Source organism: Neodiprion pinetum, chromosome 1 (assembly GCF_021155775.2).
Source record: "Neodiprion pinetum isolate iyNeoPine1 chromosome 1, iyNeoPine1.2, whole genome shotgun sequence".
NCBI lineage: Eukaryota > Metazoa > Arthropoda > Insecta > Hymenoptera > Diprionidae > Neodiprion > Neodiprion pinetum.
In genome coordinates, this window is record NC_060232.1 from 1,210,858 (window position 1) to 1,229,330 (window position 18,473).

The following is an 18,473-nucleotide window of genomic DNA, read 5'->3' on the forward strand; positions in this document are numbered from 1 at the left end:
AAATAACGAAAACCTGAATTTTCGACATTTTTCAGCAGGTGCTTTTCTCCTCGTATCTTCTCTCCCGTTGATCCCACGCTCCTTTTGCTGCGTTTTCTGAGTTCCTTGGGGTCCAATTGGTCGGGAAAGAGTCATACGAATCAATTCTGAGACGAAAAATTTTTTGGTCAAAAAAAAAGGAAGGTTAACCCCTTTGTATTTTTGGCGAAAATTTTCGCGATTTTCAAAAGTGCTGGAATAAATTAATTGTGGCACTATTCCGACGTAATTTCGCGAGAGAAATTGATTGGACGCAGTTCCAATACGCTGCGATCGACGCATCGAAAGTTACAGCCAAAAAACGAAAACCTCAATTTTCGACATTTTTCAGCAGGTGCTTTTTTCCTCGTATCTTCTCTCCCGTTGATCCCGCGCTCCTTTTGCTGCGTTTTCTGAGTTTCTTGGGGTCCAGTTGGTCGGGAAAGAGTCATACGAATCAATTCTGAGACGAAAAATGTTTTGGTCAAAAAAAAAGGAAGGTTAACCCCTTTGTATTTTTGTCAAAAATTTTCGCGATTTTGGAAAGTGCTGGAATCAATTCTTTCAGGCACTATTCCGACGTAATTTAGCGAGAGAAATCGATTGGGCGCAGTCCCAATACGCTGCGATCAACGCATCGAAAGTTACAGCCGAAAAACGAAAACCTGAATTTTCGACTTTTCTCAGCAGGTGCTTTTTTCCTCGTATGTTCTCTCCCGTTGATCCCACGCTCTTTTTGCTGCGTTTTCTTAGTTCCTTGGGGTCCAGATGGTCGCGAAAGAGTCATACGAATCAATTCTGAGACGAAAAATTTTTAGGTCAAAAAAAAAGGAAGGTTAACCCCTTTGTATTTTTGGCGAAAATTTTTGCGATTTTCAAAAGGGCTGAAATAAATTGATTGTGGCACTATTCAGACGTAATTTTGCGAGAGAAATCGATTGGGCGCAGTCCCAATACGCTGCGAACAACGCATCGAAAGTTACAGCCAAAAAACGAAAACCTGAATTTTCGACATTTTTCAGCAGGTGCTTTGTTCCTCGTATCTTCTCTCCCGTTGATCCCACGCTTCTTTTGCTGCGTTTTCTGAGTTCCTTGGGGTCCAATTGGTCGGGAAAGAGTCATACGAATCAATTCTGAGACGAAAAATTTTTTGGTCAAAAAAAAAGGAAGGTTAACCCCTTTGTATTTTTGGCGAAAATTTTCGCGATTTTCAAAAGGGCTGGAATAAATTAATTGTGGCACTATTCAGACGTAATTTTGCGAGAGAAATCGATTGGGCGCAGTCCCAATACGCTGCGATCAACGCATCGAAAGTTACAGCCAAAAAACGAAAACCTCAATTTTCGACATTTTTCAGCAGGTGCTTTGTTCCTCGTATCTTCTCTCCCGTTGATCCCACGCTCCTTTTGCTGCGTTTTCTGAGTTCCTTGGGGTCCAATTGGTCGGAAAAGAGTCATACGAATCAATTCTGAGACGAAAAATTTTTTGGTCGCAAAAAAAGGAAGGTTAACCACTTTGTATTTTTGGCGAAAATTTTCGCGATTTTCAAAAGTGCTGGAATGAATTAATTGTGACACTATTCCGACGTAATTTTGCGAGAGAAATCGATTGGGCGTAGTCCCAATACGCTGCGATCAACGCATCGAAAGTTACAGCCAAAAAACGAAAACCTGAATTTTCGACATTTTTCAGCAGGTGCTTTTCTCCTCGTATCTTCTCTCCCGTTGATCCCACGCTCCTTTTGCTGCGTTTTCTGAGTTCCTTGGGGTCCAATTGGTCGGGAAAGAGTCATACGAATCAATTCTGAGACGAAAAATTTTTTGGTCAAAAAAAAAGGAAGGTTAACCCCTTTGTATTTTTGGCGAAAATTTTCCCGATTTTCAAAAGTGCCGAAATGAATTAATTGTGGCACTATTCCGACGTAATTTTGCGAGAGAAATCGATTGGGCGCAGTCCCAATACGCTGCGATCAACGCATCGAAAGTTACAGCCAAAAAACGAAAACCTGAATTTTCGACATTTTTCAGCAGGTGCTTTTTTCCTCGTATCTTCTCTCCCGTTGATCCCACGCTCCTTTTGCTGCGTTTTCTGAGTTCCTTGGGGTCCAATTGGTCGGGAAAGAGTCATACGAATCAATTCTGAGACGAAAAATTTTTTGGTCAAAAAAAAAGGAAGGTTAACCCCTTTGTATTTTTGGCGAAAATTTTCGCGATTTTCAAAAGTGCTGGAATAAATTAATTGTGGCACTATTCCGACGTAATTTCGCGAGAGAAATTGATTGGACGCAGTTCCAATACGCTGCGATCGACGCATCGAAAGTTACAGCCAAAAAACGAAAACCTCAATTTTCGACATTTTTCAGCAGGTGCTTTTTTCCTTGTATCTTCTCTCCCGTTGATCCCGCGCTCCTTTTGCTGCGTTTTCTGAGTTTCTTGGGGTCCAGTTGGTCGGGAAAGAGTCATACGAATCAATTCTGAGACGAAAAATGTTTTGGTCAAAAAAAAAGGAAGGTTAACCCCTTTGTATTTTTGTCAAAAATTTTCGCGATTTTGGAAAGTGCTGGAATCAATTCCTTCAGGCACTATTCCGACGTAATTTAGCGAGAGAAATCGATTGGGCGCAGTCCCAATACGCTGCGATCAACGCATCGAAAGTTGCAGCCAAAAAACGAAAATCTGAATTTTCGACATTTTTCAGCAGGTGCTTTGTTCCTCGTATCTTCTCTCCCGTTGATCCCACGCTCCTTTTGCTGCGTTTTCTGAGTTCCTAGGGGTCCAATTGGTCGGGAAAGAGTCATACGAATCAATTCTGAGACGAAAAATGTTTTGGTCAAAAAAAAAGGAAGGTTAACCCCTTTGTATTTTTGTCGAAAATTTTCGCGATTTTGGAAAGTGCTGGAATCAATTCTTTCAGGCACTATTCCGACGTAATTCAGCGAGAGAAATCGATTGGGCGCAGTCTTAATACGCTGCGATCAACGCATCGAAAGTTACAGCCAAAAAACGAAAACCTGAATTTTCGACATTTTTCAGCAGGTGCTTTTTCCTTTGTAATATTTCACCCGTCGATCCTTCGCTCTTTACGCTGCGTTTTCTGAGTTCCTGGGGGTCCAATCAGCCAGGAAAGCGTCCTGTTAATCGAATCCGAGACCAAAAATACACTCTAATATCGCATGAAAATAAGGAAGTTACTAATGCACAGCGTTTGAATGTCAATGTATCATATATTTTCAGTCATGATTCATGTGTACAGCATATATTTAATTCTCAAGCATTTAAAAATGTAGGAGTTGTTCGTTAATTTTTCAAGCTCTTTTGCCGTCCCGCGCGGTGATGGCTTTCGTTTCTCCGAGGTTCAGCTACATCTGAAACAATAAAATGAAACATCTGCTCATTATTTAGTGATGACGTGGCCATGGTATAGCATAGAAGTAGAAAAAGAATTGCGCTCAATATACCCCCCTTCGAGTTTGGACCTACAGGTCATCCAAACAACTTCAATCCAAACGAAAATGGTGAAGCGTATCGCAAGAACTTTACGCAATACTGCAGATAATCTTACAAATAATCCGTGTACCGAAATTCACGCAATTCGGACAGGTAGTGTTTGAGAATATTTGACAGTCACCGTGAAAAATATATTTTCGATAACGGCGTAAAAAAAAATCCAATACGAGTTTTATATCTGATAAAAAGAGAACATACAATTATACCTTTCATCGTCTTGAACTGTTCTTCTGAATTTCCTTGCCCCATAGGCTGCTTGATTTGCTCCACAATATCCGACAGAAATACGGTGCTCGTCTCAACTCCTTACAGCTTTTCTGAGCATTCGGTTCCATTTTCAACCCTGAAAATTGTATTATCAGTACTACATTGTCATACTCATTCTCGAATATATTCATAGGATTGTCGCTATCTCAACGATTTTTACACCACATGTAGTAGTTCTTCATTGCCGACGCACTAGTCACACAAATCGATTGCGCGAACTTCAAAGTTGATGTGGATAATAGATCAAAAGATACAGCCGAAAAACCGAAAAGTTCTTCATATTCTCTTTGTATTTTCTCAGACGTTGGTTTTCTGATTACCAGGTATTTTTTTCGGATTCCAGAAGATCCAAAAAGTGTAAAAATAAGACTTCTTCTTTGTAAGAAATTCAACTGAAACGCATCGAAACACACAACGACTCACAGTCGCTTTGCAAACTTGTCATCGTTAATTCCGCATTCTTTGTAATTGATCACTTGTTTCAACCCAATTTTTACACGTCAATCCCTCAAGCAGTGGACGTTATCGTTCTGTCTGATTTATTTTGGTCTTAATGCAAATTTATAAGTATACTGACACATTATCTCTATAGTAACATGCTATTCCATTCAAGTTATCTGTAGCGAAACAATTTTCTGCAAAATTTGCATATTCATAAGAATTTCACACATGGTTGGAGGTTATCTACGCTTTAGTTAACCATATTATGTACTGTATGGTGTTTTGAGAAAAATAAATGAAAATGGCAGGGTAAGTCGTTTTGTATAAATTTTTTTCCCATAATCTCTTTATTAGAATTCACAAGAGTACGTATTGCACCATACATTCTCAATGGAATCCATTCCGTAATAATCAAATAAAATTACTAATTTTGCTTAGTCGAGCGAATAAGGAATCAATCCGTTGTCAAAGACAGAATATTTCTGTGTAATTGACCAGGGATTTTCATAATCCGTAGCAATAAAGGAAAAGTCAAGGCAAACACGGAAGAAAAAGAAAATGATGATAAAACTAATCACCTCGAAGATGCTGCAGAATCAAAAGATCAAGAAGAAAAGGCAACAGTTCATCATGACTTTGGCAAACGTTGGCATAATTTCCGAATGTTAGATCCATCTTCTGCTATTCTTCGAGGATCGTGGGCGATGACTCATCCACGGTTCAAGCCAAGGAGTCGTGGAAATCAAGGAGCTCCGTGTTCTGTGGTGGCCATTGTGTTTGGACAATTGTTCGAGCCGAAGGACTGGACGAAATACATGGTCGACAGCGTCCTTGAGTTTGGTGACAAATTGTTCCTGATGAGCGCAACCAGGAACCGTGTTCTCCCGGGAGTGTACATGACCGTGAATCTTGTATATCCGGAGTTTTTCGTCGGCGATTACAAGTGTACAATTTGTACGGAGGGCAGCAGCGTATACGGTAACCTCTTCAGCGAAAGCGTGGGCTGCCCGGACTTCACCGACGGCCTGCAGCGATTCTTCAAGACTAACGACGCCGGCGTGGTAACGACGCAAGGTATTTCGGTGGCAATGTGGCGTAATCGAGGCTCCGGGTTTCTCCAGTTCGATCCTTCAGAGCGAGGAGAAGACGGGAGGAAGCTTAGATCGGGTACCGCATGCCTGATGTACTTCAAGTGTATGAACGACATGCGTGAACTTTTCCTGAGCAACACGGAGAAGAAGTTTGACTCCCGTTACTGCATCGCCAAGATAACAATCCTTCGAGTTACGCCCATCCAGAGATGTGGCTTCGATTCGTTGGGTAGCGGTGAATGCGTCGCACAGATCTCGGGTATGGTACCCAACAAAAAAGTGCTGAAAGCGATCAACCCCCTCGAGGTAGAAGACGGGAAACCAGGCTGTGCGACGACCGGTCCTCAGGACTCTAAGCCAGCGGTATCTGCAGATATGAAAGTGCAAAAGGAGCCGCTCTCGATTACGATATCAAACTACAGCATAGGAGAGAAATTCGCAGCCGAGCCTCTCTTTGACCGTAATAACTTCGACACCGGTTACGGGTACTACGATATGCACGTCAACGTGCCGTCAACGTTTAAGGAGCTGCCAGGGGATATGGCCATACTGCACGGCTGGACACATGAAGGGTTCGACATCTACAAAGGCAAGGGGGCCCAGAACGTCACGAATTGCGTCATGGCGATCGGAATGAAGAAGGTACATGCGGTCAGGTCGTGGCTGAGGCCAAGACTGGATGAGATTCTTGCCCTGGGCGACAGTGTTTACGCTGAAGTAAAGGTGGAGAAACCGAGCATAAAGTCAATGACTGCGAGTGACATGAACGATACGAAGTTCAAGATCGAGAACAAGAGGCTGATCGTTGATGTGGACCTTGTGACCGTGATCGGAACGATCAGCTCGAAGATTCCCTCAGTTTTGAACCTCAGACAGGCCTTGGAAGAATTTTTCCTCGTAAATACAGAAGGCGTGTTGGAGTGCACGTCAATGGCTGTCGCAGTGTGGACTCAGGAGGATTACTACTACACATTTGACCCTCGACAATGCGGGCCACTAGGGGTACGCATCGCGGAGGAGAAGGGAAAGGGCGGAAAGGGAGGTAAGGGTAAGGCTGCGGTAGGTTCGAGCGAAAAAAAGATAATCGGAAAGTGCTGTGTGATACGATTTCCGAATCTTGACTCCCTGGTCGGTCTGTTTCTAAAGAACATTGACCCAGCTAAAAAGAACGATCGGTTTACGTTGCGGCACGTAATCGTGGTTGAGGATCTGCCCGGTCTGCGTGCGTGGAACGACTTTGCACCTGGGGGACTCGGAAAGTGGGTGCTGCAAGGATCAATTACCAACGAAGACGAGTCCCTGGAGGAGGAGAGCGCTGGTCGACAAGGCCTGGCGATTCCAGTTGTCGCGTTAGTCAACGCTAAGGAAACGCCGCCTGCAAAGTGGACAATGGACACGGTTGACGAAGCGATACGCGATGGCGATGCCTACTATAACTGGTGCCAGGAGCTCATACAGTCCGACGACGAGGAGAGGAAGTTCCTCGTCACCGATCTCCGGAAGGATTTTTACATGAAAAACAGGAAGATCAAGGTGGAGTACGAGGACTGTACAATCGTTGGCAATCTAAAGGCTCCAGAGAATGGCGACCAGTTGAATCTCATGCGAGGAATAACGCAATTCTTCAATACCCAACAATACGGCGTAGTTCAGGTGAAGGACCTGAATGTCGCTGTATGGAAGTACGAAGAAGAGCTGAAAGATAAATCCAAGGAAACTTCGTACTACTACTTTGATTCGAACGCTAGGGGTAAGATGGGCCAGCGAAATTTCGAGGGTGAAGAAAGTGAGCCTGCATCTTGCGTGATACGCACCCTAGAATTACCTCTGCTGGCCAAGTATGTCGAGGAAAATATTAACCCAGACGCTGAAGGAGTCACCGACGAGTTCATGATACACGGCATAAAAGTTGTTTCGATAGGGCAACCTATGACCGAAGACGAGATGGAGAAGGATAAGCAAACTCCAATGAAGCCGGATCTAAATCAGTACACGGCTGTGGGTGACACGGGTGCTTGTCTGAACGGAAGCATTAACCAGGGTAACGAGGTAATGTTTAAGCACCAGACGCGTAACAAACAACAAGCAGGAACGGCTCTGGTCACGCTGGCGATGACAAAATTGTACAACCCGCATCTGTGGTACAGAGAAGTAGTGGACGAGGTACTCAAGATTGGTAACAAGTTGACCTTCGAAAGTCTGGAGAACCTTCCAGAGCCCGAAGAGGAGGAGGAAACGCCTCGAGACTACCTCCACACGAACGAGGTGAACGACGAGTTCTACATTGGTGTTAATCACATAAGCATAGGCTTGGACGAGGAAACTGTGACGGGGAAACCATCTGAATTAGCCAAGTCCTTGGAGGAATTTTTCGAGGAACAGACGCACGGTGTTTTTAATTGCGGTACGGTGATAATGCCCGTTTGGAAGGAGGGGAATGTCTTCTTCACGATGGATCCGAAGGGGAGGGACAATCGCGGCGAGCCTAAGGAGAAGGATGGTACGGCCGCTGTAATGTGGTTCATGAACATCGCAGCCCTGGCCAGTAGCATACAATCGTCGATAGAAAAATCCGACGAAGACTTCACGATTGACAGCGTCACCGTCGATAACGAGTACGAGACTCGGGTGGCGGAGGGAGACCGTCTGCAGAGGACAACTTCGACCGAAGAACTATGGCACAACTTTCCGAAGTTGTCGGAAGGTGTTTGGGGCTTCTCGGGTACGGTGACGATGAGCGATGAGAAATTCAAAGAAGAAAATCGGGACAATCAGTCAGCTGCTGTCGCCGTGATGGTTGTGGTATTCTCTAAGGTCTATCAACCCCGATTTTGGAAGCCCCAGGTTCTCGACGAGGTGATTATCACCGGGGATAAGCTGCATTCAAAGTGCACGGAGAGGCTGGGCCGGGACGGAAGTCAGAAGGTGAACGAAGTAATCACAGAATTCTTCCTATCGAATCGACGGATTGACATCACTGTCAAGGACTGCATTCAGGCCGGCGATCTTGCCGGGAAACCACCAAAAATGCAAAACCTCCAGGCTGGAATCGACAAATTCTTCGACGGAAATGATTCCGGGGTGATTTCATCCCGTGGGACCAATATAGCGGTATGGAAGTTCAAGGACTTTTACTACTCTGTAATTCCAAATTCTTCAGATGGCGGAGATATTTCCGGTGTGCCGCGAGTCCTCCGATTTTCAAACACCCGACTGCTGGTGGAGAACTTGCTATCAAGCCTGGGCAGCGAGGGAGACTACGAAATAAGCGGGGTCGATATCGTCGACTGGAACAGACTTCCACCCTGGAAATTTGACCCCAGTCTCGGCGTTCGTCCCGCGAATTTACCACCGTTGAATGCCTACCAACGGATGACCGGCGCACGTGCCATATTACGCGGTACGACGCACCAGGGTTCCGAAATATTCCCAGTCGCCATACGGAACAGACAGACCGCCGCGAACTGCGTCGTGGCCCTGGGCCTATCGGTGATAAAGAGCCCGATAACGTGGACGAAGAAATCACTCGACGAAATTCTGGTGGTGGGCAGCAACGTGCACAAGGAAACTACGAAGGCTAGACCAACGCGGACGAAGATCAAGCCGGAAGATGTGATCAGGGTCTTTTACGTCGGTGTGAACATCCTCACGGCTGACGTAGAGGGCGGTACGCTGACCGGGCAGGTTGCACCAGAGCCGCCAAAGCCCGAGGAGAAGGGTAAGGGCAAGGGCAAGAAGACAGCAAAACCGAAGAAAGACAAGAGCGGAAAGCAAGGCAAGAAAGGAGTTACGAAACGGGAACCACCGCCTCCACCACCGACAGTAATGCTCGAAGAAGGGCTACCGAAGTTCTTCGAAAAGAATCGTGCCGGTGTGCTGATGGCCGGAAGATACATGGTCGCGATCTGGATAGATCTGGGGGTGTACTTCATCTATGATCCGAGATCGAGAGACGAGCATGGACTGCAGGCAGATCCCGGAACTGCCTGCGTAATGTGGTTCGCCTGCATCGAGCCCCTCTACGACGTTATAATCGCAAATCTCGACGAGAAGGAGAAGTACGGCGAGTATTCGATCGCCAGGGTGATCATCAAGACCACCCTAATCAAGCCGTTGCCGTGCCCGGCTGGTTTCCGTCCAGTTCAAGATTGCACCGCTCCGCCGATCCCCGTTTCCCCATTAAAGAAGCTGACGACCCTGGACGTGGAGACTCTTTCGGAATACCTTTACATCGACGAGGAACTGAGTGTTCTCAGGGGGATTGGTCATCTCAACGACCGCAGCTTCGCAGTGACGACTCGAGGACTTCAGAGCACCGCGGTCGCCGCGGTCGCGATTGTCGTCGGATTGCTTCACGTACCCTCGACTTGGACACCGGATTTGCTCGGCGCAATAATGGTGTACGGGGACCAGCTTCACGCCGACAGTGTCCGCGTCTTCAGACCCGGCGCTCGCGTACTCTCGCCGAGTGAACTGCTCACTGTGTTCATCGTCGGTGATTTTCGAGCCAACATAAACATCCACCATCACACAGTGGCCGGCCTACTCCATGTCTACGACCTTATCGAGGGACTGACCCTCTTTTTTAGGAACAATTGTTCCGGCATACTGCATCTCCCGAATGTGGCTGTCGCCGTGATGCAACACTATGGAAAGTTCTACCTCGTCGAGCCGTTCTCCAGGGACGAAGCCGGCAGAGCAACCCCGGATGGACAATCGTGTGTTATTAAGTGCGAAACAATATCGAGGATGGCTAAAATATTTGTATCCAATTGCAACTACAAAAAACCCACTGTTTACACTATCAATGCTGTTAATGTACTCAGCCTGCACTTTTTCTCAGACGCCAAAAACGAATGTCCGCCACCATGTGTTAAATAAACTTCAAGCGTGAAATATTCTTCGTCCATTTTGTCAATACTAATAAATTCTGCAGTGTGTTGTCGGAGCCTTACCGTGTGTTCACTCTCATTTTATCCCCGCATAAACTCTATTAGTGCACACATGCGAATTAATCCATGGTGAATTTTTGAACAAATGTTTCAGATCCGAGAAAATTTTTTTTTCAACATATTTAACAAGTTAAACAATGGCACAAAACTGAGACGTCGACATGCTTAAAATTTTGATTTAGTTTTTAGATCATGATTATCACTCCTTCGTTAACGAGCGCTATCCGTCATGACGGAAAATAAAGTCAAAAATACTTTAGCTATGATTTCACCATCGAGCAAAGGCTGAAAATCGTCAATTTATCGAGAAAAATTCACACGTAAGTGTTCACGCGTATCGCGTACAGTTCAGAGTCTGATTTAAAATTTATTGACCGAAAATAATTCGTAGTGTTAAAATTTTTAGCTGAAATATTGATGATGCTGGAATGGTTTGAAGTGAATTATATTACATAACGGACTGTTAAACTACATTCTCAAATTGCTAATTTTTATTTATAGTTTTATGACACAAATCACTTTTAGCATCTATATGAGTAGGAGTACATGCTATACGAGAATGAATTTGTTTGATACAGATCACTTATTAGTGTAAATACAATATTTCAGTTACACGCTATAAACTAGATACTTAGAAAACACTGTACAATGCAGCTGAACTGTCAGATACTTTACATATAATACAAGCACTCTTGGGAATGAGACATAGCCAAGCGACGAACAAATCGTTTGAATTTTTATTATTTAGTCATACCTCTGGTACTACTAAATCCGGAGTTTTTCCCGTTAATGGGCAGACGCACTACACTATCCTCGAGGCTGGATGCCCGAGTATCGAAATGAAAAGAAAACGAAAAAAATTAATAGTACGATTGTAAACATAGCACGTCGTTCGAGGCAAATAAATATATGTCTTTATTTACCGTCGAACATTCGTGTCTGTACACGTATATAAAAGTGGAAGACTAATAAAGAAAGTTAAAATCATGAATATAAGTACACACAATGCTAAAGTAAACTAAGAATATGATTATCAAGACTTTTTCTTCGCTTCGACTCTTTTTGCTCTGTTGGTTCTACAACAGTAATACGTACAGTACGTTTGCATTTATCGTGGAAGCCTTTTCGTCACAGTATTGACCGTTGTAGATTCACCGTAACAATACGGTATAACTAAACGCTGGATAACGTTATTTATAATTCAAATTACGATATCAAGCTGCCGTAATCGGTTTTTAAAATCGTCAATTCAGTTTACAGAGTAATAAATTTCCAAATGAAAGAAAACATTGGCACATGTTGAACCCTGCTTCAGCGATAAAGACGCTACATTTATCAATTAATTTTACATTAACATTTAACGCGTTTCTATATTTACTATCGGTGTATTTGGCTGCCTCTAACGTTATGCACAATTTACAAACTGCGATAAAAACTAATTAGATAACGCTAATCGAACTGCGATAGGTTGCACGATGATTACGATCGAACCATTTAATTTAATGGGCACATTGCTGAAAATCCGTTCTGGTTTTGTCTCATTCCTTAAAAGTGTAAAATTGCAAATTGTGGCACAGGTAGGTATGATTTGTATTCGTGTATCTCAAATAATCATCTTCTTTTTTTAATATTATATCGGTATAGTATACAGGGATCCGGCCCAGCTCTCCTACCTGCGCCACAAAGCATATTACAGCAGGTGTCAATAGAATACATTATACAATTTTATAGTCTTTTCTTGTTGTGTCTGTTATTATTATTTTAATTATATAATATGTATAGAACAATCCATTAGATTGTTTCTTTTTCTGTTCGTTTATTTACTTTATCTCTTTATCCAATCGTGACACGTTATCATTTAATCCTTTCGTCGACTATGCGGGTTTTACTGCTATTGTCAAACGCAATATTATATAATCTGAAGCCACGATGGTGTTGGATCAGTATTAACAAGATACACCTCTCCAACACTATGTTAGACAATGCGGTTTTCGTCTCGGCGATATTTCAACTCGCAATTCTTATATTTCTTATATACGACACTAGAGCATGACCTCTGGTTTGAGATATTGAAGTGTGCACTCCTTCTGCCTTTCCAAGTTATCTCGACAAATAATTGGCAATAATTATCACCCCGAAAAAGGAAAAAAACAAAAAAAAAACTAAATCAACGGAAAAGTATTTGAAAGAGATTTTAAATCATTCATGTTGTATCTATTGTTAGGATTTACTTATTTTTATTGCTATTATTATTTTATTTTTGTAACAAAAGCTCAGAAAATTGCACACCTCAAGAATACATACGGCAGCGGCCGACAGATGATGCCATTGGATCAAAATAATTATTGTAAAAATATCTATTATTCATATATAATGTTGGCATGATGTTCTTATGGCACGTTTAGAATATTATTCTCGATGTTTACGTGGTCTCGCAGCAACGTATACATGTTAATCATTATTACAAACATTGGATTCAGTCAAGAATTTCCACGAGTTTTTTTTTTGTTTCGTTCGTTAGCTTAGATACATCTATGAATCGTTTTCTATTGTGTACAGTGTGATATACAAGTTTTTCGTCCCTCTTTTTTTTTACTTAATAATTCCTCCATTGCACTTTCCCATCTTGACAATAAATGCACCTTAAAATATATATCATGTATGTATGTACACAAGCAGCTATTTGTATAAACATAGATATTCACTCAAACAATTGTGTAAAATCTCTATTGCATTCTGTTCACTTTTTGCTTCCCTCCTTTTATTCTTTTCACGTTCGCGGTGATGGGAAAAAATTCAAGTTGCACCAAAAACTGTGCAAAAAAAAAAAAAAAATCAACGATTAATGATTACGTAACGAATTTTTATTAAAGGAGGCTATTATTTTTTAAATATATTTAACCTTGGGTTTTCTTTTCTTTTCCTTCATATACTACAGTACAGTAGAGGCTCGCGAAATGAAGTATGGAACATGTTTTTGCTTTGTAACACAAATTTGAAATACAAAGAAAAAACTGTTTATTGTAAGATTATTAATAATTAACAAATATGAAAGGTTTTCCCTGAGCTACAAACATGAAAAAGTACAATACTTCATGTTCAGTAGTACATATGTAGACCCAGGGATATAAATGCAGCAAATGATAAATACGGCCATGATTTGGTTATGAAGAATAAAACGGAGAAGATTAATCAACAAGATGAAGGAAATGGTCTAAATAGTCGACATACAATCAACAGAAAAACATTTTCTCGATGTTAGTACTTCAGAAGAGTAAAATTGAAAAACATAAGAATGCGTCATATGATTGGCGGAAGATGATCGGTGGAGCAACCCTTTCATTGGTCGAAATTCGTACGAGCTCTATCAGTACTGTATAGGTAAATAATAATTACTTATTGCACTCTTAAAAGAATTCAAATTTAACATTTATAATGTACAAACTGTCATTAAAATTCTATCAAGAAGAACGAAACAGAATAATATTTCACGGACGATGCGGATCAAGGTGTCAGAGATATATGTATAATGTAACTGTATATATAAATTTGCATAAGACCTAGAACTGAAATTTTAAGATTTAAAAACTACTAACGTATGTATAAAGTTATTGAAAATCTGAAACTGAACGTTTTTACATGATTGTACGTGTAACAATGATGTAATAATTTTATAACTTTCATTCAAGCTCCACACAATCTATAAATAAAGTACTATACCAAATAAATCGAACGTTTAAAATATATTCTAAACATCATAACATAAAATCATCTTACAATGTATTTCGTTAATAATTGTTGAAAACAAATTTTTTTTTCCTCTTCGAACTCGTTTGAAATTAAATCAAAAAAATATGGTAGAGTGTATCGTTGATATCATAAAATATTTCTTGTATTATCTTTCGTGTAAGAATGTAAAGGCCTTGAGAATCCCAAGATGAAATGTTTGGATCTCCAATCTTTCGGTAAAAAAGAAAATATCTCCCTGACACCTCTGTATGTGAGAAATGTTCATTGCTCTGCCGGATGAAGATAAAAAACAAAAAATCCCTCTTACCCTTGTACAATGTCAGTGACACTTGAGGGAAAGAAACAGTTTAAAGAAAATAAAAGATAGAAAAGAAACGTTACAGAAGTGACTTTCCAAATCTTCAATACAGATGAAATCTTTAAATAACGAAACATTACGAACGAAAGAGGTACATTTGTTGATAATTCAAGACAATCTCACAATTTTCGTTTAGGAAAGTTTCGTATTATTTGAAAATAGCCGAGACCTTGTATCGCAAAGCTAGCAAAAAGCGGAATAATTACTGTATCATCAGATGATTCTGTTAAGAATAAGAATGAAAAGAAGTTCTGAATTAATACAAAAAATCACCGATTGGTTAGATAAATTGTCAATATTCATCTAAGTATGGCCCATAATATTATGCTACGGAGATCCACGGATAGATTTGGTGAACAAAACGGGTAAATTTGACAAAACCCAGAGAGAGAGACAGAGAGAAATTAAAAAAAAAAAAAAATACTTACAACATTGGTAAGACATCTGCCAATTATATAGCTATTATCGTCAAGTTGAAGGGGGATGGGAGATGGTAAGAAAGGGGGTGATTGATATTCTAAAAACAGCCTTAAATTAACGACTTCGCACTAAAGAGATCTTATGCTAATTAATCAATTGTATAGACTTTTAAAAAAATAACAAATTACATACAGAAGATAGATATTTTGACACAATGACGTTGAATAAATGAATGATAAACGCTATTTACTTAATTAATTAATTATTTTCTTCTTTTATCTATGTGTTTTCTCTTGTGATATAATTATTTATAGAATATAGTACCTGGCACAGGAACATGACATGTCAGTCATTGGCATCACAACGTAACAAGGACTACGAGCTGCAGTATACGCACTTCACACTACACTTCAAGTCTTTCATCATCAATGCAGTTGAATATCGAGCGATTAACTACAGCCAGACACTTGGTCCTGAGTATTTCTGCATCATTTTCATCATTACATTGTTCATATGTGTGTGTTTGGTTGTTTAGACACTGTCTTTACAAGTGGATATTTGCAAAAGGCTGGATAATTATAAGTGTTTCAAAACTATATTGGACACATATTTCCAAATAATTATTCGTCATCATGTTTTTTTCCAACTTACTATTCATTTACTTTGAAATGTTCAAAAATATTGGGTAAAAGTGAAGTCAGAGCTGAGTAGAAACGAAATATTTTACAGACGAAATTTTGCAACAAACAAGAAGTGAAATTTTCTAATTCAGAGGCTGAAAGGAAAAACGGACTGGATCGATTAGTACTTTTTCATTTCTAGCATACCAGAAGTTCAATTTAATTTTTAGACTGCCAGTGATTTTAATGTATATTCAAATAACTGACGTTTATATTTATTTGACTATAGCTTAGCCAGTATACGGTATACTGGCCAAGCGGCGGCGTAAATGTTAACACCACCTCCTCTCTTCCTTGTAAATTGAATTTTTGCAAAATCAACACATTATTGCGCCGCCCGAGTGAAAAGAATATTTTCAATGCATTATTTTTAAACTGGTTCGTCAAATGACTTCATTTTTTCGACTTATTCATGCTTTTCCAATCCATCTCTTTGACCATTAGCAAAAGCAAGAAGGTAAACGCGGAAAGCAAAGAAATCGTAAGTGTTTTAAGGAAAAAAACAAGCTAGTTTCAAACGTTACGATTATCCAGCCTTTCTGAACTTAAACGTAGTTGAACCCCGATGACACCGAATATTATAGTTTTGTCACTTGGGGCTGCCCAGGGCTACGTGACACTGATAGCAGGATTAGATGGGCCCGAGGGGGCAGGTCCCACATCACTTTTTATACACTGTCCTGTCAGTTGGTTCACACTGAGCGGATTGTTGATGTCATGGGGATTGGTGCCAACCGGGTTCCGATGAGGAGGCGCTGGCTGAGCTTGAATCTGAGGCAGAGGCGGAGGAGGCACCGGAGGCGTTAAGGGACACGGACACGGGCTGGCTAAGCTCGAAGGCGAAGGCAATACCAGCGACGGGCTGGCCAGACTAGAAAGAGCCGAAAGTCCTCCGGGACTGCTCAGCGACTCATCTTCTTCAGGAGTGCCCGCTTCCCCTACGCTGCCCAGGTTGTCCTCCGAATGATCGTCATCTCCGTCCCCATCTCCGTCACCGTCGCCATCGCCATCTCCTCCCTCCCCCATATACCTGATACATTTCTTCTTACGTCTGGAATGAATGAGGGACTGGTTACTCATCGAATAGTTGATTTTTTCCAGTTAACAACTAATATTGTATACGTAAGTTTGAAATATATGAATATTCATATTACATAACTAAAATAAAACATCATGCTCACTCGTCGTTGTTATAAAAACTGGTATTACATGTGAAATTTGACATTACAAGATACTATATATGTGTAAGATGCTCTCTGCTAACAAAAGGATATAGAAAAGTTTCAGTTCCCTTCGTATCCAATTGTTATGCACGTATAATATTTTTGTATATACACACATACATACATATATATGTTGCTTTCCTCTTAAATTTGTAATACAAGCTTTGTATGTAATTGAACACACGTCGCAGAAAGTGTCATGCTCAAAAGTTAAAAATCGAACAAGCATAACGTATAAAATACACATTAAAGAAAAAATTAATCGAAGGAACGAATCAGCCTGCAATAAGTTTGGTCGTGTATCTAAGATAATTTTGCTGTAAGGTATGTGACTGATATTTCATGAAGTGCCAATTGGCAAACTGAGCATTCTGAAACTTTGATTGTCATTGTTTTATTTTATCCTCTGTCCATTTATTGCAGCCTACAAGTTTTGTTGAAAAAATTATTACAGGATTGGCGTATATCAATGAATTGGATTATTTGGGTAAATATTTTGCATAGCAAAGCAATAAACTACCGTCAAAGTGAGATCTATTTGTCAGCTTAAAAAATGGGAGATGTGACGATTGTGGGAGAGGATAAGTTTTTGTAATAGATCAAAAACCCAAGTGGCTATGATTTGTAAATAGGACTGATTTGTTCTTAAAAATTCAATCTGTGCAATAAACTTTTCTCTTCTCAATAAAGGGAATCAAAAGATTCAAAAGAAGGATTAATGACATGAAGACAATAGACTTACTATAGCGGTTTCTTATCTTTGCCATGCATACTTAACAATAAGAACTGAAATAAAAGAAATACTACTGCAAATTTTCAAGGCATATTAAGTGAAAGCAGGAATCGAACCTGCCGGTATTTCAGCACTCCAGTCGAGACATTTACCGCTCTGCCATTGGCTCTCATTATTTACCTCTTAGCTAAATTTATTAGTTATTATTATTGAAAAACGATTATATAGTTGAAATATCGTAGAATACATATAATAGTTGTTACACACACATTGAACGTGAAAAACTGAGTATTACCTAGGCATATGGATAGTATGGCACACAAGTTCCACGTGACTGTAATTATTGCATGAATATTCAAAACAATACGCACGCTATATTAAAATTAAGAAAATTAAGTAAAGGAAAAAAAAATATATTATTAGAGACTAAATACACATATGTATACAACACAACATTTGTAATTATATATGAATTGCCATGCTAAATTAGAATTATAAATCTATATCAACGACTTGAACCGAAACTGTTATAATATATTATACAGATTATAGCCATGCTAAGGGTGACATCGAATAATGTGTAACGAAAGAAGGACAAAATAATAACAATAATAAGCTGTAAAGAGCCACAACAATGAGAAACAATGCGAGCATTAGGACTGTACTCTGCCGCTCACTATGTTATCAGCTCTGCCTTTCAGACATCTTTTCTTCACTTTCTTCAGTTTATCATCATAAACTCCAAATCGAGACAAATTGATATTAATTATCCTTGAATTTTTTCAAATCTTCAACCGACGACATTACGACTGAAATAACTATGAAGACTCGATACTCTATTCAATGCTTAAGATTGATGTAGTAATGAAATTACTAAATCCCAACTGCAAACATTAGCAAATTTCATAGTCACGGGTGACTCTAATTTTGCATGTCGTACGCCGGGAGAGAAAGCTGAATTTGAATTTAGTGTGAATGAAGGCAAGTTTGAAAGCTGATGAACAAAGTAAGTGCTAGTTAGCCCATAGGTTTAA

At 40.4% G+C, this 18,473-nt stretch overlaps 2 protein-coding genes across 12 annotated transcripts in view; one reads left to right on the forward strand and one right to left on the reverse strand.

Annotated features, from left to right (window-relative positions):
• Positions 1–4,533: 4,533 nt before the first annotated feature.
• Positions 4,534–10,204, forward strand: LOC124217793 (male sterile (3) 76Cc). The gene is made up of 2 exons (XM_046623855.1): positions 4,534–4,541; positions 4,750–10,204. Exons 1-2 carry the CDS (start codon positions 4,534–4,536, stop codon positions 10,202–10,204), a joined length of 5,463 nt encoding a protein of 1,820 aa, XP_046479811.1.
• A 540-nt stretch (positions 10,205–10,744) lies between these two features.
• Positions 10,745–18,473, reverse strand: part of LOC124214633 (protein pangolin, isoforms A/H/I/S) — a 133,152-nt gene continuing 125,423 nt past the window's right edge. For all 11 annotated transcript variants that reach the window (XM_069134635.1, XM_046617135.2, XM_046617129.2 and 8 more), the window contains one exon: positions 10,745–16,534. In XM_069134635.1, the coding sequence (XP_068990736.1) occupies positions 16,093–16,534 (442 nt within the window). In that variant the 3' untranslated portion in view covers positions 10,745–16,092. The remainder of the gene's footprint in view (positions 16,535–18,473) is intronic.